This window comes from Labrus mixtus, chromosome 16 (assembly GCF_963584025.1).
Source record: "Labrus mixtus chromosome 16, fLabMix1.1, whole genome shotgun sequence".
Lineage (NCBI taxonomy): Eukaryota > Metazoa > Chordata > Actinopteri > Labriformes > Labridae > Labrus > Labrus mixtus.
Genome location: NC_083627.1, coordinates 19,620,671 through 19,642,644, shown reverse-complemented (window position 1 = coordinate 19,642,644; position 21,974 = coordinate 19,620,671). Strand labels below are relative to the sequence as shown.

The following is a 21,974-nucleotide window of genomic DNA, read 5'->3' as shown; positions in this document are numbered from 1 at the left end:
TGGATGCTGCATGTCAAGACATCACAGCTGAACACTGCCAGGGGTGGATAAGGCATGCCAGAAGATTCTTCCGAAGATGCCTTGCCAGAGAATATATCAGGTGTGATGTGGATGAGAACATGTGGCCAAATGCAGAAGACCGGGCAGATTTTTTTTCTTTCTTTATTCTTCTGTGGCTTTTTCTGTTTGTATATTTTGTATTTTCACATACAGTAATACAATATATGGCAGCTATATTGTATATTTTTGTTATTTTGCAGTAATGTCCTGTTGCAGATAAAGCCTTTACTGTAACAATTCTGTCTCTGTCTTCTTTTCTTCATAAACAATACATTCTATAAAGCTACTCTGAGATGGGTCATTCCTTTTTTGTATTACATTTCTGCAGCCAAAGAAACAAAATGCATGCATTTACTAAACCCAACAAAACAAAATGTAAAGAGGCTTTAAAAGAAACTGCAGTGCTAAGCACAATCTATGATCAAATATGTCTATTGTATAAGGGCAGATCTGACACATGTAAAATAATGTAGTTCCTGTAATTCCATCTGATGTTCATGTTTTTATGACATTGTGCTGTGATTAAATGTTTATGTTGGAAGAGGACATGTGTTAGTGTTTTGGAAGAATGATTCTATTTTGAGTGTAGTGTTTTGGTGGACATGGTGTAGTGTGTGAGTGTATTATTTTATTTTGAAAATTAGTGTTGGACTTTAGTTTACAATGTGTGATTTTGAGCATGAAATTAACTGTTTTGCCATTTGTGTGTTGTAGGTGTGTTGGTGTATTAAGAGTTTAGGAAAGTTGTTAAAGTATTAGAAAAATTATGTGTGTGTGTGTGTGTGTGTGTGTGTGTACGCGTGCGTGCGTGAGTGCGTGTGTGTGTGTGTGTGTGTCTGTGTGTGTGTGTGTGTCTGTGTGTGTGTGTGTGTATGTGTGTGTGCGTGTGTGTGTTAATGTCTGTGTGTGTGTGTGTGTGTGTGTGTGTGTGTGTATGTGTGTGTGCGTGTGTGTGTTAATGTCTGTGTCTGTGTGTGTCTGTGTGTGTGTGTGTGTGTGTGTGTGTGTGTGTCTGTGTGCGCGCGTGCGTGCGTGTGTGTGTGTGTGTGTGTGTGTCCTCAGTGAAGTGTGTCAGTCTCTGCAGAAACTTCCAGCTGCAGCAGTCAGTTCAGTTTCTGTTCAGTGTGACTGAGGGAGGTTTTTGTACGACGCTTTTTCACTGTGTGAACAAATGCTGACTGTTGATGACATGAAAACTCTGACAGTAGTAAACTGCTGCATCTTCAGTCTGGACTCCACTGATGGTCAGAGTGAAGGCAGAGTTTGATCCACTGCCTGAAAAACGATCTGGAATCCCTGATGCTCGAGTGCTAGCATGGGAAATGAGGAGTTTAGGAGTTCCTCCATCTTTCTGTTGGTACCAGTGCAAATAGTGGTAGCTGCTCCAGACATGAACATTCTGACTGGTTCTACATGAGATGGAGACGGAGGCTCCCAGAGCAGAGGTCACTGCTGCAGGCTGAGTCACTGTGACCTGTCCTCTGGACTCTGAGGATACAGAGACAAAAACAGAAAGCAGCATCAGGGTTTAGTGGGCTTCATTTCAGAGGGACGGATGTTCATAGAGCAGAGGAGTTTGATTCTCTGGACTTTACCTGTGAAGCAGCAGCAGAGGAGGACAGTCCAGATGAGGACGCAGATCAAAGTCATGTTTTTGATGATGAGGACGAGGATTTCTGTTGTGATGAAGGACAGCTGTCAGTCATCCAGTGTTCAACTGTCAGGACTATAAACTCTCCCAGAGCACTGGAGCATGGTGCTGCTGATGCAAAGTGGCTCTCTATGGAAATGTTCTGAGAAAATGGCAGATTTTTAGCTGATTCAAAATGTGCTGAAAACAAATTTGAATATGAGAATCTTTTGGTCATGAGCATCATCAGCATACAAGGTCATTGTAGGTTTGTCTGCAGGTTTAAAGAAGCTCTCTGTGTTTTTCAGCATAGTAACATCATGTGAGTTCACTGGAAGCTTTGTGAAGAGTTTTTTTTTATAGTTAAGGTGAAGAATAGCTTTCAGTGTAAATGCATTATTGGGTAGTTTTGGTGCATGAGGAAGGAAATGTGCTTTTTACTTTTTTTATATGGTTTCAGGTCATGCTTGGCCCTTCATTCAATGACATAATTTTAAAGGTTTTAGACAATGTTTTGGTTTTAAAGGATATGCAGGGGATAATATGGACTATGTATGTGTTATATAGTCCAAAATATTATCATTATTATTTTTATTAATAATCTCTATGTCCATGGATGTTCACGTGTGTGGGAGGAGTGGGAGGTTAATTGTGAGCCAGTAAAGATGGATGTAAATATTAATGTGTCTCTAAAGGTTTAATGACTTTAGAAATTCCTTCTTTATGTAATGTGGTTGCTTGTCAGTCCCCGGTAGAGGCTATGTAAGGGTGACGTAATCAAGCGCTCGCCCTGTCTTACCTGTGTGTAGAACAAGGAAGTGCAGCGTGAGGTGAACTGATTACAAACAATTGCTAGTGGTAAGTGATCTGTTGAACTTAAAACGTAACTATCCACACAGTATGAAAGCACATGCAAGAACAGGGCTAAAGTTAAATTTATTCACTCTTGTAGATCGTGGATTACAACAAGTAGGAGGACGACTGGACTCTGTAGTGACTCATTGTTTTAACGGTATGAGAGTCCTCATGTTGTGCTGTGAATGAAATCATCTCTGTTGGGCTTTAATAATTAGTTTGTATTTTATTATCGCTCTTAATCATCAGCGGCAGCAACGGGAGTAAACTTGCTGATTATTATTGTGCAAAATTAATGTATCAAATTATGTGACACTATGTAATTATTTTCTTATATATTTTTTTAGTATGGCTCATCACAACATTAAAAGCACACTGCTGGCCTGGGTGCTAAGTTGATGAATTAAAGGTATGCTATTTTGGGTTGACACTTTAAAGAAATGTAATTAATATGTTTTTGATATTGATTTAAAGTCTTGTTTATTTCTCTAGGACTTGGAATTAACTAAAAACTGTCACTGTTTTTCCCCACTTTAATATTTACTTAATTGTTTATTTTTAGAAGTAGTTTCAAATTAGATACTTTGACGGGCCGCGTGCAATAGACTTTATGGGCGAAGTGCAATTCATGAATTCATAGTAAAGCTATAGGGGCGAGGGTAGTAGCTCTGAAAGCCTTGATCCCTTTTGCTGTGTTTATTAATTTGTAGTGTTATGCATGAATTATTTGCTGCGTGAGCAGGTGAAGTTAGTGATTATTAGGGAGTGTTGTTAAATGTATCAGTTGGATCTTGAGTGTGATTAGGAGCAGCTATTTTTCCCTGTGTACCTTCTTACTATGGGGATCAAGTGATTCATCAGTCATCCCTGCACAGTGCCACAGTAATGTATGTGTGCCTTGTCTAGTGAACTGCGTATATTTATAAAGCTACTGTGTCACCTGTATTGGTCATTCATTTTAACTTGTTTAACGTTGTGTTACATTCTTAAATAAATACTATGTTGTTAAAACTACCATCCTCTCGTCTACTTAATTGAGACACCAACCGGTTAATTTTTGGTGAAACATCTGGTGTAGTGGTAGCTACTTTAGTCCTATAGACGGTAAAAGTGCTACATTTATTTTCTCATTTTAATTACGTGTTTTTTTTATAGTTCAAATGTGCTCAAATATATGAACTATACTGGAATAATACTGGAACGATGCAGCTTATCAGATAAAGTAAAGAATAAAAGATAAGCAAAGTATGATATCATCAGCATATAGAATCTTCAATGTTTTAGTACCAGCATTATGACCTCAACATATGGAACAACTGATGTTTCTTTAATGAACATATGCCACTCACAATCATGTCATGTGTTTAGTTAAGCTAAAGACTACACATTATGCTCTGAATGTATAGAACAGGAACATGATGTTTGAAAACCTCCAAAAATAATCTGTAAAAAAGTATGAATCTAAGTGTTGTTAACGTTTGGGTCCTTTTATAAACGTGTTCACTTTGCAGCTTATCTTCAGTAAATGTAGTTTGTTCAGACTTATTTTCTTAATGCTCTTTTCAAACAAATTTATCAATAAACAGAGTTATACTATAAACTGTTCTCTGTTTTATGGACCTAGTTAGCAGATAAAGTTGTAAAGTGCATCTGTTACTCTGCAGCTGTTCAGTCAGATCAGTTCCTCTACAGCTGACGGAGGTTTTTGTAAGATGTTGTATCACTGTGTGAACGGGAAGCTGCTACCCTGCTGACAATAATAATCTCCTGAATCTTCAGTCTGGACTCCACTGATGGTCAAAGTAAAGTCAGTTCCAGACTGACTCCCACTGAAACGATCTGAAACTCCAGACTAACGGTTGGAAGTCCACCAAATCAGGAGCTTAGGGGCTTCTCCATGTTTCTGAAGATAACAGTCTACCTCATTGTCCACATGTGAACTTGCTTTACATCTGATAGAGACAGTTTGTCCTAGAACAACAGACAGAGATCCAGGAGTCTGAGCCAGGAGGATGTCTCCGGAGGAACCTGAAGAAACATGAAAAAAGAGGAGAAGGATTATTGAGACAAATCCAGCTCAGAGAGAGATGATCATCATCCAAACAGAAGAGTCTCATTCTGTAAATTCTGCAGCAGCACATCAATTCAATGAACCTGGTTACACCATGATGAAAACTTTTCAGATAAGAGTCTGACCCTGAACAAGGAGCCCCAGGGTGACCGTCAGTAGAACCAGTGACATCATGCTTGTGCTGCAGGTGTGTCAGAGTCCCTGAAAGGTGTGGACAGACACTGATCAACACTGGAGAGCAGAGAGGCTGAACCCTTATATGCAAACACACAGAGTCACTGAACTGTAGCTGTACTCAGTTGATCAGGGTTTTTCTCCCTGACAGATTTGACCAGTTCAACATTTAAATTCTTCATAGGCTGTAGAAGAACGGTAAAAGATTCAAGTTAAACAAAATAATCCTGTGTGGATTTGTGTTAATTCAAAAATGGAAAAAAAATGTGTAAACATTTTATTTTGGAAATGAAACTTTTGAGGCAGGACATTTATTCTGATTGAAACATTTAATCACACTGCAGATATTTATCCTTTTACAGACGAGGACAATGGATTGTGTTTCAACAGGTTTTCTCTTATTCCTTCAAGTAACGGACATCTCACCTGCACACCACATAGGACTGTACACCAATAAAACAATTCTGGCATGACATCACTGACCACCTCTCTGTACTCTTGAGCTGCCACATCCCATGTTCACCCACACTCTGAAAAAGAGAAAAAACAGAAAGAACAGCACAGTAAGGACAGACTAACAGACATTGCAACATTACACACAAATCATAAAGACAACAACAATAAAGGTAAAACTACAGAAAACAGGAAATACATCACAATCATACATTAAAAGCTTGTTTGAAGAGGTGAGTTTTGATCAGTGATTTGAAAGTAGGAGGGTCGGTACAGTGTTGAATATGTGTAGGGAGTGAGTTCCAGAGGGAGGGGGCAGCTGTGGAGAAGGCTCTGTCCCCCCAGGTTCGGTACTTGGTTCTAAGAGGGGGAGATAGGAGGTTTTGAAGAACGGAGGCTGCGTGCAGGAGTGTGAGGGTGAAAGAGAGCCGTGAGGTAGGAGGGGGTCTGGTGGTTAAGGGCTTTATGTGTGAGGAGAAGGATTTTGAATTGGATACGGTAAGGGACAGGGAGCCAGTGGAGATTTTGCAGGACAGGGGTGATGTGTTCACGTGTTCGGGTGTGGGTGAGCTGTTGAATCAAATCACAACACTCAGAGGTTCTTCAATAAACGACTCGCAGTGAGCTGGAATAAAAACAACATTTGTGTTGTTGACACAAGCTCAACATTTCAATCCTGATGTGGATTTTATTAATGCACCACTCTCTACACCTGTAGAGCCCTGTCCTCCCTTGTTCTTCATCTGTCTATGCGAGCGACAGAGAGGATAATAGAAACAGGGTATCAGGGTAAAAATGGCGCCCTGCATCACATACGGGCAGTTAGGACCCTCCAATAGGAAACTATAGAATCAGGCTGATCATGTCGCTGACGCTTGTTAGGACACGCTGTAACAGTAGAAATGTTTTTTCAAATCTGATAAAAATAAATGTTTAAGATTACTGTGAAATATCCTCTACTGAAAACATACTAAAGAAATACAAAATAGAAACATGTAAAGATTTTCACTCTTTCAGTTTGAGGTGGGTTAGAAACTAAACTTCAAATAAAGTACAGCCCATTTTTGATTCTAAAACCCTACTACTACTTTCATGCTGGATTGTCATTGGAAAAAAACATTTGTATTGTATTAATTAGATGAAAACATATTTTCTTTTATCTCAAACAGGAAATGAGACGTCAGGGACTGGAGTCACAGGAACAGAGACGGTTAAAGGTAAATTCTATTAGTTATGTAATGAAATATGATTTCAATTACTCTTTCACAGTCTGTCGCTCTAAAAATGCATTTTAAAATTCATACTAGTGTAATTATGTGTTATAGGCAATTGAGGCGAGACAAGACAGAATGGAAGCTTTTGAAGAGCCTACTGATGGTGTGCCACTCAAATTCAAGTTTCCTAATGGATTGGAGAGGATGAGGAAGTTTGTCTTGTCTGAATCTATTCAGGTTATCACTTTACCTGTCTTAATGTTAACCTCTGAGAAGGAGTTCACCTCTGATGTTAAGTTTTGCTCTGGGTTGTGCATAGTATGATAATTCATAGATGTAAAGTCCTGTTTCTGTTCTCTGCTTTAGACATTGTTTGATTTTGTTGGGCAAGAGGAAATGGCCAGTGAGGTTTTTTGTCTTAGAGAAGCAGCATCAACCAAAGTACTGGAAAGCACACTGTCAGGATCCATTGAGCAGTACAACATCAAAGGGTTTTCGACCCTCTATGTTCAGTGGATGGTAACACCAGCTGGACAGGTGATTAGCAATGTCATTTCAAACATTTTCATTTGTACTAGTTTTTAAAAATTACAGTTTTAATGTATATTGTGTATCTGTATTTGTGTGTATTTTTGCCTCCAATTCAGATAATAGATGCATGTGACATCATATTGTTACGATCTTAAAGGTTTTCAGTGGACCCAAAAGCAAGACCGGAAAACAGAGTGGTGGGTAAAGGGGTATTTATTGAAGTGAGGCTGGTGAGGCTTGAATGAGAGGCTGGGTGGTGAGGCATTGGGGAAAAAAGAAGACAAGGGAATAATTAGTGACAGGTATTCAAAGCACAAAAAGTTTACTGATACTGAGACGCCGATCTACCACGGTGTAGGCGGAAATAATCTGGCAGCTTGGGAGAGTTGAACCAGGGTATGAATGCTGCAGCCGGTGATTACAGATGACGAACAGGTGAGTGATTGCAGAGAGCTCCAGCAGCCGATAAGCCACACCCATCCTCTGAAAGAACAAAAAAACAAGCACCAAACAAGGAAAAATACACAGAACTGTCCAATCACCACACATATAGAGGGTACTTTAAATAAAAGAATGAGCAGATTCCTCACCTGCCTTTAATATTTGTTGAAACAATATTATAATAGTAAAACATTGTCAGTGAACATTTACTATACAATGTCTAAATGCAGGAGTATTTTCAGTGTGGTAATACCACTTTTGCTTCTGTACAGGAGCAGAATACTTCTTCCATCATAAGATATGGTATATGGTAATTTACCATACCTACCAAAGGACTATATAAGCTCAAGTCCATTTACCATTACCATTTATAACACAAGTTAAGATTCGTACTACAAAGTAGCTGCTCTGTGGTAACCATGGAGACCAACAAAGTAACAGTGCAGGAGAGTGTTTGGGTTGCATAGAATGAGACTAGTTTTAGTTAAACTGTGGAACTAGTTGAGTTGGTGGAGTTAAAATAATCTGTTGTTGATTTTTACTTGTTACCACTATTTTCTGCTTGTATTACTGTTGTATAAAAGCAACATCACACTCAAGGTCGAGATGCTGTTCTGGATATCATCACTGCTACGATTCTGTCGTAGACAAACGCCGCAGTGACTATATTAAGTACAACATCACTCCCTACTGTGTGATATTACTTTAAATTGTCGTCCAGTGTATCAGTTTGGGCTTAACTATTATACACTATTATTTTCACTTTGGGGCAACACAAGCATATTTGCAATTACTGTGCAGCAAGTCTGGTATTTCTGTGTCATATCTGGAATATCTTCAACTGCCTGGATGACGAGTTGCTGTGAAGTGAGGTGGATTCTGGGTTCTTCCACAACAACAGCTGGGAAATGGTCATCATCATCAAGACTGGGGAAAGTGCCAATCCCATGGTGTGCCAAAAGGGCCTCCAAACTTTGTTCACTGTAACGGTCCTCACCAAAGACATTGTTGATGGTTGTGCTGTCCATCTCCATATTGGCCAGCATTCCTGCAATCCAGATTTGGACAGGTGTTCTGTTGTTTTCTGTGCGCAGACTGTGGTTATTCCAGGCATTTCTGAAGTTCTGAAGTCTTTTCTGAATTTCTGGCAGAAAGACAATTTGCAGTGCCATTTTGTGGAGTTCATCCTCAGGATCAAGAAGCTCAGAATTCTCAAGAGAGTAAAATGTATCATAGAAAGATTGTAGAACATGCAGAAAAACATCTCTCCAAAGACGTTCTATTCTTTGGTTATGGACAGACTCGCCTGTGATGTGACTCCTCGTCTCCACACCTTGAACAAGGTTCATGAACAGTGCAACTTGTGAATTCTCACCTCCATAGTCTGATCTAACTCTGGAAGGAAGACCATACATGCAGGTTGCTTTTACAGACTGTGTCAGTACAGTCGAGGCACGATTATTTGTGTTGCAATTCAAGTATGTGATCAGTCGAGAGTGTCCATCAATGGCTCCATGGACCACCAAACCCCACCTTGTGATAAACATAAAGGAGAAAGGTACATTTGATTATCAATCTAACAGATTGGTGGAGTTGTTTTTATACCTCTAGATTATAGTACATTGAAACTACTCAGTAAATGTACAGACAGGGACAAATTAAAGGAAAACCCTTAAATAAAATAAACATAAACATCTGAAAGTGAGATGCTTCTGTTCACCAGAGCTCATTGGATGGTCTGGTGAGGATGAAAATGATGTGAATAAATGCTTGGGCCATTAAGTCACCAGAACTCAACCAAGCTGAACATCTATGGAAAATTTTAGTCAAACGTAACAATGCTCTCCACCACCATATCTATAACGCCAACTGATATAATACAAACTTTCAACTTCAAATGAATTTAGTGATGTATGTGATTTTCTCTGATGCTATATGTAATTTGGTCAGTCTGTCCGTGTTTGTTTTTCTTTCTATCTGCTGGACTCAGGTCTCTCTTACAAAAAGACTATAATCTGATAACATAAATTATATAAATTAGAGAATATATTGTGTAGTTATGGAGTTCATCCCTGTTAATAGTTAGTCATGTATATAACATACAGACCAATTACCTTATGAGGCGCATGTTTCCATCTATGTGCCATAAACTGTTGGGATGGAGAACATGGTACACCCTTGTGGTCACAGCACTGCTCCACCTGCGCGCAGCTGCAGCAGGATTTATCTGGGTCAATGCGTCTCGTACCCTATGGCGTGGAACGAACAGCCCCTCAGCTCGGCGGAATCCTCTCATCATCTAATAACATAGAACCAACACACAAACCAAAAACATTTTCAGCTAGTTGTATTGGTGACCCAAATTAAAAAATAAAATTTCCGTATAGTTCATGGGAAACATAAAAACTACTGTACCTCACTTCCTGTATTAGGATAAATCGCATGAAGTCTTGTAATGTGTTGGATGAGCTCTTCGTCTGTCACTGGTAGATGTCCTCTTCGAACAGACACTCCAAGCAGCTTTGTTTTCTTGTAAAGAAACGATGAGGAGCAACCAAACATGCCAGCCATTTGCTTGACAGTGTATCCTTGTCTCAGCAGAAACACTATTTGCTGCCTTGAAACATCAATGGCTGGTCTGCCACGGCCTCCTGAAAAATAGGCAACAACAGGGAGCTAAAAAATGACTTTCAAATATATGCATTGCAGATTACTGACTACCTTATTAAACTGTAAAACAATCTCTTAATGTATGTCTTAGAGTCCTGTATCTAAATGTGTACATATGTAAAAGAAGAAAGATTTAATATTATATGCACTAAAGTATAAAAGTTAACACTATGTATTTTGTATAGTTGTATGGTTTGAAGTGTTCAATCATTGATGTAGGGAACATAGTGACTAAAGATTCTGTTCAAATAATTAATGGTACAGTTATGCTGACTCTGATCTCCTTTTAACGTTGGTAGGTTTGAACTTTGAAAGGGCAAAATTGTCATCAATTTATAACATGTTTTCTGTGCTGATCATGTCTTCAGAGTTGCTAATAGGCCTAACTGAAGGGTTCAGATAATAGTATGGTGTAAAAAGAATAATTATTTTTAAAATGTAACAGAGTTAAAGCATTTCCTAATGAAGATCCTCAAGTAAAGTATACACAAGTTACCAAAAAACTACAGCCTACCTACATAAATTACACTTGGTAACATGTAATAGACTTTTTTAAGACCACCATAATCATTTTCAACAATTTGTTGTTCTTGTTTACGTGTTTTTGTCTTATTTTAGTCACTGCAGCCTGGTATTCATTTTTTAACTTTCCTGGACAAATATATTTTACAGTGACATACCAGTCAAAAATTACATTTTGACATGTTGAAATGTAATTTCCACTAGTGAAAACTAAATTGCTACTTGTCAGCCAGACTGTTTTAATGTTAAAAGGGTCTTAAGACTAACAAATGGAGTCGATTTGCCCTGTACAACATCAGGAAGATCAGACCTTACCTGTCAGAACATGCTACACAGCTCCTGGTACAGGATCTTGTGATATCACACATCGGCTATTGCAGCTCTCTACTGGCAGGTCTTTCTACATGCACTATCAAACCCCTGCAGATGAAACAAAATGCAGCAGCACGACTGGTCTTCAACCTTCCTAAAAGAGCACATGTCACTCTGCTGTTCATCTCCTCACACTGGCTCCCAGTTACTGCTCGCATCAAATTTAAAACTCTGCTGCTCGCTTACAAAACAGACACAAAAACGGCTCCTCCTTACTTTAACTCTCTCATCCAGGTCTACACTCCCTCCCCCCCACTACGCTCTGCCAATGAAAGGCGTCTGATCCAACCTTCACAACAGGGTCCTAAGATGCTAAATAGACTCTTCTCCTCTGTCGCCCCCTGGTGGTGGAATGAACTTCCAAACTCCATTCGATCTGCAGAGTCCCTCTGCACCTTTAAGAAAAAGCAAAAGACCCAGCACTTTATAAGTACCTACGACCTGATGACGATGGTTTAGATATTGTTGTTGATGATGATCATCTCGGACAACTGTGTGTGAGATTGAAAGGTTTCCATGGTGATATGAATTCAAAGGGACTGCTGTAATTTAATTCTGGGGAATTTAGTTGGATTTAACCTCTGAAACTCCTGATCTGTGTCCAAAGAAAATCAACACATCACAACATATCTAACAGTTATGTGAGAATGTAGCTTGCTTCTCATCGTTTTAAATCAACACTAACAATAAACTACACAAACCATATTTGTGTAAGCGGACTTCAGGGTTGTAAACAGCATCCAGCAGTCTGTGTTGTCGCTCGTTTTCCTCTTTTGATCGACGAAGTTGCTCCTCATCGTTCTTTCAAACAGATCAAATATCTCTTCAGCAGTAGCAGTGAGTCTCTGGTTGACAAAAGATCTCAGTGTTTTAGCTTTAGACATTTTCACACACACACACACAGGTTTGTACAATTTAATGATGTCGACATTTTAAACTGATGGGAAACCAGCTGTCTTCTCACTTAGCTGCTTTATGTCAGAATGTCCTCATCCCGCCCATTCTGCTGATCCCTTTAAAAACATATTTCTTATAGTCTGTCTGTCAGTCTGCCTCTGTGTGTGTCTGTGATTGGCAGAGAATCATACCTACAGTTCAGCTGAAAGGCGTGGAGAGGGTAAAAGACTCCAGCAGCACTTGTAGATCAAGATCAATTTGATGAAGTCCAAGGCAAATTTCCCACTAGGACAATACAGTTCATCTTGTCTATCTTATCTTGTCTTATCTTATTAACTTAATATGACACGTTTCAGCTTGTGAACTTTGATGACCCTGCTGGAGGCTACAAGCTGAATCATGTCTCTCTTAAAAAGTTCATGAAGTTGATCTTCATCATACGAGTGTTGATTAATTCAAATGGTTGTTTAATTCTGATTTTTTTATTGATCTTATTTACTGATATTTCTTTCTCTTCTCAGCCCTGATTGGTGAAACCTTAAGTATTTTTATTATTTTCATCTTCTTTATTAATATATTTTATAGGCTTTTTTATCATGTTGGTCTGTTATTTCTTATCTGACAATCGTGTCCATTTTTGTTTGTAAAAGTGTCTGTGAGTTCTTTTGTTTGCTGTCCTGTAATTGTAAATGTATTTTATGTTTTTTGTTCGTACCTGCCTTTAGGGACTACAGATGAAATGTAGCTTTTGTGCTAATTCCGGCATATTGATTTAGATGGGATTGGCTGATTTGCTGATTCATGTGCAATGTCCTAATTCAATAAATACAATTTAAATTGTTGACCTTCTCTTCACTGTGTTGTTTCTTGTTACATCTGTTTCATATTGTGTTTCATGATGGACGTCGCTTTGCTGGCTGCAAAACAAATCTGCCCACAGATACAGTCACCTGAACCTGAACCTGAAGTCCTAGTTTGGTTGTCATGAAACCAGAATTTTTTACTTGGATAAGTTATCAGTAAAAATCAAACAAAATTGGGCACAGCTGGCGTAGTGGTTAATGCGCTCGCCCCATGTACGGAGGCTGTTGGCCCAGGTTCGAAGCCAACATGTGGCTCCTTTCCATCATATTGTTTCCCTGATTTCTAACTTTATCCACTTTCCTATCTCTACAATAAAGGCACATAAAGCCCACCTGCCAAAAAAAGTCAAACAATATTGGTACCTGTTTCAAGTCTTACTTTATGCTCCCCCAAAACACAACACCCTCTTTTAAGTTCACATATTCTCCTCCTCTTCCCCTGTGTGTGAAGTTTCTTGTTCTAAATCCACTCTGATCCTGTATTTGATCATGTCTATAAACCCCTCTATTTCAGCCCTGCTCAGAACAGGCTGTTTCTGTGTCTGTACCTTTAAATATGTAAATGAGCTGTGTCTGACCATCATGGTGAGGAAAGAGGGGGGAGAAGTGGGCTGAAAATGTTTGATATTTAAAAGATGGTGTGTTTATTCTCTTCACAGTGTGTGTGTGTGTGTGTGTGTGTCCTCAGTGAAGTGTGTCAGTCTCTGCAGAAACTTCCAGCTGCAGCAGTCAGTTCAGTTTCTGTTCAGTCTGACTGAGGGAGGTTTTTGTACGACGCTTTTTCACTGTGTGAACACATACTGACTGTTGATATAGTGTAAACTCTGACAGTAGTAAACTGCTGCATCTTCAGTCTGGACTCCACTGATGGTCAGAGTGAAGGCAGAGTTTGATCCACTGCCTGAAAAACGATCTGGAATCCCTGATTCTCGAGTGCTAGCATAGTAAATGAGCAGTTTAGGAGTTCCTCCATCTTTCTGTTGGTACCAGGCTAAATAGTGGTAGCTGTTATAGACATAAACATTCTGACTGGTCCTACATGAGATGGAGACGGAGGCTCCCAGAGCAGAGGTCACTGCTGCAGGCTGAGTCACTGTGACCTGTCCTCTGGACTCTGAGGATACAGAGACAAAAACAGAAAGCAGCATCAGGGTTTAGTGGGCTTCATTTCAGAGGGACGGATGTTCATAGAGGAGAGGAGTTTGATTCTCTGGACTTTACCTGTGAAGCAGCAGCAGAGGAGGAGAGTCCAGATGAGGACGCAGATCAAAGTCATGTTTTTGATGATGAGGACGAGGATTTCTGTTGCGATGAAGGACAGCTGTCAGTCATCCAGTGTTCAACTGTCAGGACTATAAACTCTCCCAGAGCACTGGAGCATGGTGCTGCTGATGCAAAGTGGCTCTCTATGGAAATGTTCTGACTGACTCCGACAGGGATCACTCTCATTACTCTGTTTATCAATCAATCAATTAATTATACAATTAATTAGAAAACTTTCAAAACAAATGTAATATGATTTCATGTTCATGCTTCTAGAAACATTTATTCTGATATAAATCACGATAATTAATAATATTCTTGAGAAAATGATTTAAAAATAATTTTAATATCTCAAAAAAAGACATTCTTTAATTTGTTATAATCTTTTTAAATTCTGTTTTCTTTTGGTCTCAGAGGTCTTGCAGGCAGAGACTCATTCAGGTGTCTGTGTTTGCGTCAGAGTCAGAGAGCCGTGTGTCTCTACAGCGAGAGGTTTTTGTACGACGACTCCATCAGTTTGTATCACTGTGGTACACGTTCGGTGGAGGAACCAGACTGGATATTGGAAGTAAGTCACATATTCATCTTTTTATTCAATCAGTAAGTTATTCTGGTGTCTTTTGTCTTCATATTCAAGCCTGGAGGAAAAGAAAATACTGACCTTTAACTTTTAAATAGATTGTTTTAGAAAGAATAAAGACAACATTTGACTTTAAAGGATTTCAATTTAAAACAGAAACAGACTGAATTTAAATGAAGGTAAAATGTTTGAAGCCAGAGTTTTTATTTGTTGGGAAATAGATGATTTTCACTCTCATGGTAAGGTGACATGTGGAGTTGTGGTAGTTTGAGTTCAGTGTGTTAAAGTCAGAGAGCCGTGTGTCTCTACAGTGAGAGGTTTTTGTACGGCCGCTCAATGACTTTGTACCACTGTGGTGGACTTTTGGTGGAGGAACCAGACTGGATGTTGGAAGTAAGTTTCTGTATGAATATTAAACCTAATGTTAAAATACAGATTTTTATATTTGATCCACATAAATCACAATTTGACAACCTCAAAGACAGCTGCTAAATGATGTTCTATTCATGAGGTTTTTCTAACAATCGATATGGACGCCTTAATGACTGAAACAACTGAATGAAATTTATTTGTCATTAACATTTATTGAAAATTTTAAAGCAGCTGTCTCTCTGTTTATTTCTAATATTTGTCATCGTGAAACTCTAACTCTAATGAAATCGTGTTTTTATCGGTCCTGCTTTACCGTGAAGGTTCACTCAGGACAGTTTGATTTCTGTCACACTGAAACATAAACAGGTTGATATTTAACAAAGAGAAGTGTTTTAAATGTTTTCCTCAGATTCATTTTCTGACAACTCTTTAAGGTATTTATCTGATTCAGTTGTTTGAATGAACCGAACAAAACAAACATAAAGAACGGTGTTTTAAAATGCACGTAATCTCTGATCTCTTTATGCGTCTAATTTAGACATTTTTCTGATTTGAATTCACATGAAGAACATTTGATTGTGTTCAGTTGATTCTCTGTTTTATTTTTATTTTTTTTTCATCTGCAAACTGTTTTAAAAATGTGTTGCAAAGTTTTTGGATTATTTTGATGGGGAATGTTTGTAATGTTTTAGATTTGATTCAGATGTAGTTTAAATATATTTCAGGTCGTTCTGTGTGATTCTCTCTCTGTGTGCTGATGTGCATGAGAGGCTTCTTAAAGGGAAGTGAAACAATGTGTGAGTGAGTGACCGGTGGAGCAGAAAGAAACATCTGACAGAAACTCCTAAAAAAAGAAAATCAACTCTCAGACATTAAAGGTGTCCTATAGGGTTTGGTGGTTGATTGACAGTTGTGTGCTCCCTGTCCTCTAATCTGATTGGTGTCTCCTATAGGTGATGTGCGTCCCACCCTGACGGTGCTGCCCCCCTCCAATGAGGAGCTGGAGCAGGGGAAGGCCACGCTCATGTGCCTGGCCAACAAGGGCTTCCCCTCAGGCTGGAGTCTGGCCTGGAACGTGGACGGCAGCAGCAGCAGCAGCAGCTGGGAGGAGAGCAGGAGCCCTGCGGTGCTGGAGAAGGACGCTCTCTACAGCTGGAGCAGCACCCTGAGGCTCTCTGCAGACCAGTGGAGGAAGGTGGTCTCTGTGACCTGTGAGGCCACCCAGGGCGCCCAGGCTCGAGTCACAGAAAGTCTGAGTAGAGACCAGTGTTCCCAGTAATGACTCACTGGGACTCTGCTGCTGGTTTTACTGTGATATTGCTCTCACTCTGCACCTCTCTCTCTCTTTATTTCATGTTTCTAAAGAATAAATATTAGCTTGTTGCTTCATATGTGTGTGTTTTGTTTCCTGATAATAAAAATATGTTCATTAAATCAATGAGAAATACACTTTTTGTCTTTTTTTAATTTTTTCAAAGTTGTCAAAATAACTTTTCTTTTATCACAAACTGTCTTAAGATACTTCATCATAATAGAGCCAGTGACTACATTAAAAAATGCAGTTTCTCCATGATAACTTTACAAAGGACGAGTAAAAACACATGATGATGAGACATAAACACTGTTTTTAAACTCAGACTGAGCTCCTCAATATGTTTGATGAGTGCCATCAGTGATCACAGAACTTCAAACGATATCATTTTTCATAATTTATATAAATTCCCAAATGACAGTAAACTTGTTTTGTGCTTCAGTCTCTACAATAGTCGGTAATAATGAACAAAACCCATGATAGCCAGCATGACTAGCCGAGACCAGAGTGCTCAGAGACCGAGATAAGATCAAGACCAAGGCAGTACTAGAATGAGACAAGACCAGGACAATGAATTTCACTGAAAAATCATCAACTTGTGTGCAGCTGGCGTGTCACTCACTCAGACTGTAACACCAGGAAGGTTGCAGCCGTAACTGGGGGATAAAAGTCAAACTACAAATGAATTGAAGTTAATCGTCGTTTCAAAAAGGGGCTTTTCCTTTCTACCGCAATCAATTAAGGAACAGGACTACCACTAAATCATCACCATCTCCTCACCTCTGGCAGCCTGGTGGAAAACCCATAATATCACCAATTCATCACTAGCACCATGTAGATACACCCCAGTATGGCACAATCCAGACCTCCAGCTACACAACACCCCCATCCACTTTCCATCATGGCAACAAAAGGAAATCACTCACCTCCATCTCCTTAAAACGACCAATTTATATCATTCAATACATTCATCCAGAAATACGGGTTGGGAGGGACCAGTTCCTCCGATATCAACAATTAAAAAAAATTGTTAAATCCAAAATTAATATAATCAACAACAATCCACAACCTTCTCAATCAAGTGAAAAAATCTAATCTAACCCGTCCAGTCTGTATCTTGATGTGGCTGTCAGCTGCTGCTGGGGGCCGTAGGTCGGGTGGAGGGGGTCTCTTGCCTGACCCCCCGATGTCCCTGTGAGACCCCTCTTTTCAGTTCTTCTCAAATATTGCATGAGTGTGTATGAATGTATATGTATGTGTGTATACCTATGTGTATGTATGGATTTATATATTTTCCTCTTTGTTTCTATGATGGTCACATTAACACTATACCTTTAATTTGATTGTTTTATCATGTTTCTTCATACATATATATATTTTTGATTTATTCTTAGATTGTTTTCTCTTTACTTCCCACCTGACTCCTGACCTTGATGAATGAACTGCAACTCACACCAGATCTAAAAATCTCATTTATTACTCTCCATCAACATAAAAAAGTTCAGAAGTCACCAGATTTCATTTCAATCTATCGCCTGTATGATTGATGTGTTGTGTCTTTTCTAATGTTTCGCTGTTTTGACTTGTTTCTGTTTTCTTGTTAGTTTGGTTGTTGGTTTTTGCTTGTGTGTGCAATGTGCAAATATTTATAGGTTTGTTTTTTTGTCCATGATATCAACAATAAAAAAACATGTTAGATTTAAAAAAAATCTTATTACCCATAATCCTCTGCTTGTAAAAAGTGTGTAGTGTTTAAGTGCGTTCACAATGAGGTTTATAATCCAAACCAAATATGAGGGCTGAATGATTTTTAAGGTCTTTATCATGTCTGAGCTGCTTCAGTGAAGTGTGTCAGTCTCTGCAGAAACTTCCAGCTGCAGCAGTCAGTTCAGTTTCTGTTCAGTCTGACTGAGGGAGGTTTTTGTACGACACTTTTTCACTGTGTGAACACAACCTGACTGTTGATGACATGAAAACTCTGACAGTAGTAAACTGCTGCATCTTCAGTCTGGACTCCACTGATGGTCAGAGTGAAGGCAGAGTTTGATCCACTGCCTGAAAAACGATCTGGAATCCCTGATGCTCGAGTGCTAGCAGTGTATATAAGCAGTTTAGGAGTTCCTCCATCTTTCTGTTGGTACCAGTGCAAATAGCTACTACCATGAACATTCTGACTGGTCCTACATGAGATGGAGACGGAGGATCCCAGAGCAGAGCTCACTGCTGCAGGCTGAGTCACTGTGACCTGTCCTCTGGACTCTGAGGATACAGAGACAAAAACAGAAAGCAGCATCAGGGTTTAGTGGGCTTCATTTCAGAGGGACGGATGTTCATAGAGGAGAGGAGTTTGATTCTCTGGACTTTACCTGTGAAGCAGCAGCAGAGGAGGAGAGTCCAGATGAGGACGCAGATCAAAGTCATGTTTTTGATGATGAGGACGAGGATTTCTGTTGTGATGAAGGACAGCTGTCAGTCATCCAGTGTTCAACTGTCAGGACTATAAACTCTCCCAGAGCACTGGAGCATGGTGCTGCTGATGCAAAGTGGCTCTCTATGGAAATGTTCTGAGAAAATGGCTGATTTTTAGCTGATTCAAAATGTGCTGAAAACAAATTTGAATATGAGAATCTTTTGGTCATTAGAAACCAACTGAGCATCATCAGCATACAAGGTCATTGTAGGTTTGTCTGCAGGTTTAAATAAGCTCTCTGTGTTTTTCAGCATAGTAACATCATGTGAGTTCACTGGAAGCTTTGTGAAGAGTTTTTTTTTATAGTTAAGGTGAAGAATAGCTTTCAGTGTAAATGCATTATTGGGTAGTTTTGGTGCATGAGGAAGGAAATGTGCTTTTTACTTTTTTTATATGGTTTCAGGTCATGCTTGGCCCTTCATTCAATGACATAATTTTAAAGGTTTTAGACAATGTTTTGGTTTTAAAGGATATGCAGGGGATAATATGGACTATGTATGTGTTATATAGTCCAAATATTATCATTATTATTTTTATTAATAATCTCTATGTCCATGGATGTTCACGTGTGTGGGAGGAGTGGGAGGTTAATTGTGAGCCAGTAAAGATGGATGTAAATATTAATGTGTCTCTAAAGGTTTAATGACTTTAGAAATTCCTTCTTTATGTAATGTGGTTGCTTGTCAGTCCCCCGTAGAGGCTATATAAGGGTGACGTAATCAAGCGCTCGCCCTGTCTTACCTGTGTGTAGAACAAGGAAGTGCAGCGTGAGGTGAACTGATTACAAACAATTGCTAGTGGTAAGTGATCTGTTGAACTTAAAATGTAACTATCCACACAGTATGAAAGCACATGCAAGAACAGGGCTAAAGTTAAATTTATTCACTCTTGTAGATCGTGGATTACAACAAGTAGGAGGACGACTGGACTCTGTAGTGACTCATTGTTTTAACGGTATGAGAGTCCTCATGTTGTGCTGTGAATGAAATCATCTCTGTTGGGCTTTAATAATTAGTTTGTATTTTATTATCGCTCTTAATCATCAGCGGCAGCAACAGGAGTAAACTTGCTGATTATTATTGTGCAAAATTAATGTATCAAATTATGTGACACTATGTAATTATTTTCTTATATATTTTTTTAGTATATTAGTATATTAGCTCATCACAACATTAAAAGCACACTGCTGGTCTGGGTGCTAAGTTGATGAATTAAAGGTATGCTATTTTGGGTTGACACTTTAAAGAAATGTAATTAATATGTTTTTGATATTGATTGATTTAAAGTCTTGTTTATTTCTCTAGGACTTGGAATTAACTAAAAACTGTCACTGTTTTCCCCACTTTAATATTTACTTAATTGTTCATTTTTAGAAGTAGTTTAAAATTAGATACTTTGACGGGCCGCGTGCAATAGACTTTATGGGCGAAGTGCAATTCATGAATTCATAGTAAAGCTATAGGGGCAAGGGTAGTAGCTCTGAAAGCCTTGATCCCTTTTGCTGTGTTTATTAATTTGTAGCGTTATGCATGAATTATTTGCTGCGTGAGCAGGTGAAGTTAGTGATTATTAGGGAGTGTTGTTAAATGTATCAGTTGGATCTTGAGTGTGATTAGGAGCAGCTATTTTTCCCTGTGTACCTTCTTACTATGGGGATCAAGTGATTCATCAGTCATCCCTGCACAGTGCCACAGTAATGTATGTGTGCCTAGTGAACTGCGTATATTTATAAAGCTACTGTGTCACCTGTATTGGTCATTCATTTTAACTTGTTTAACGTTGTGTTACATTCTTAAATAAATACTATGTTGTTAAAACTACCATCCTCTCGTCTACTTAATTGAGACACCAACCGGTTAATTTTTGGTGAAACATCTGGTGTAGTGGTAGCTACTTTAGTCCTATAGACGGTAAAAGTGCTACATTTATTTTCTCATTTTAATTAAGTGTTTTTTTTATAGTTCAAATGTGCTCAAATATATGAACTATACTGGAATAATACTGGAACGATGCAGCTTATCAGATAAAGTAAAGAATAAAAGATAAGCAAAGTATGATATCATCAGCATATAGAATCTTCAATGTTTTAGTACCAGCATTATGACCTCAACATATGGAACAACTGATGTTTCTTTAATGAACATATGCCACTCACAATCATGTCATGTGTTTAGTTAACCTAAAGACTACACATTATGCTCTGAATGTATAGAACAGGAACATGATGTTTGAAAACCTCCAAAAATAATCTGTAAAAAAGTATGAATCTAAGTGTTGTTAACGTTTGGGTCCTTTTATAAACGTGTTCACTTTGCAGCTTATCTTCAGTCAATGTAGTTTGTTCAGACTTATTTTCTTAATGCTCTTTTCAAACAAATTTATCAATAAACAGAGTTATACTATAAACTGTTCTCTGTTTTATGGACCTAGTTAGCAGACAAAGTTGTAAAGTGCATCTGTTACTCTGCAGCTGTTCAGTCAGATCAGTTCCTCTACAGCTGACGGAGGTTTTTGTAAGATGTTGTATCACTGTGTGAACGGGTAGCTGCTACCCTGCTGACAATAATAATCTCCTGAATCTTCAGTCTGGACTCCACTGATGGTCAAAGTAAAGTCAGTTCCAGACTGACTCCCACTGAAACGATCTGAAACTCCAGACTAACGGTTGGAAGTCCACCAAATCAGGAACTTAGGGGCTTCTCCATGTTTCTGAAGATAACAGTCTACCTCATTGTCCACATGTGAACTTGCTTTACATCTGATAGAGACAGTTTGTCCTAGAACAACAGACAGAGATCCAGGAGTCTGAGCCAGGAGGATGTCTCCGGAGGAACCTGAAGAAACATGAAAAAAGAGGAGAAGGATTATTGAGACAAATCCAGCTCAGAGAGAGATGATCATCATCCAAACAGAAGAGTCTCATTCTGTAAATTCTGCAGCAGCACATCAATTCAATGAATGTTTCTCCCTGACAGATTTGACCAGTTCAACATTTAAATTCTTCATAGGCTGTAGAAGAACGGTAAAAGACTTAAGTTAAACAAAATAATCCTGTGTGGATTTGTTTTAATTCAAAAATGGAAAAAAAATGTGTAAACATTTTATTTTGGAAATGAAACTTTTGAGGCAGGACATTTATTCTGATTGAAACATTTAATCACACTGCAGATATTTATCCTTTTACAGACGAGGACAATGGATTGTGTTTCAACGGGTTTTCTCTT

General features: G+C 38.7%; 2 gene segments (V, D, J or C); one reads left to right on the top strand and one right to left on the bottom strand.

Annotated features, from left to right (window-relative positions):
- LOC132990871 (Ig kappa-b4 chain C region-like) overlaps positions 1-21,974 on the bottom strand; it is a 637,710-nt gene that overhangs the window by 470,753 nt on the left and 144,983 nt on the right.
- Positions 15,906-16,357, top strand: LOC132991522 (Ig kappa-b4 chain C region-like; the record flags this gene model as incomplete). The annotated part of the segment is given in 1 exon segment: positions 15,906-16,357. A coding segment is annotated over 1 exon segment (342 nt), but the record flags the coding sequence as incomplete, so codon positions are not given.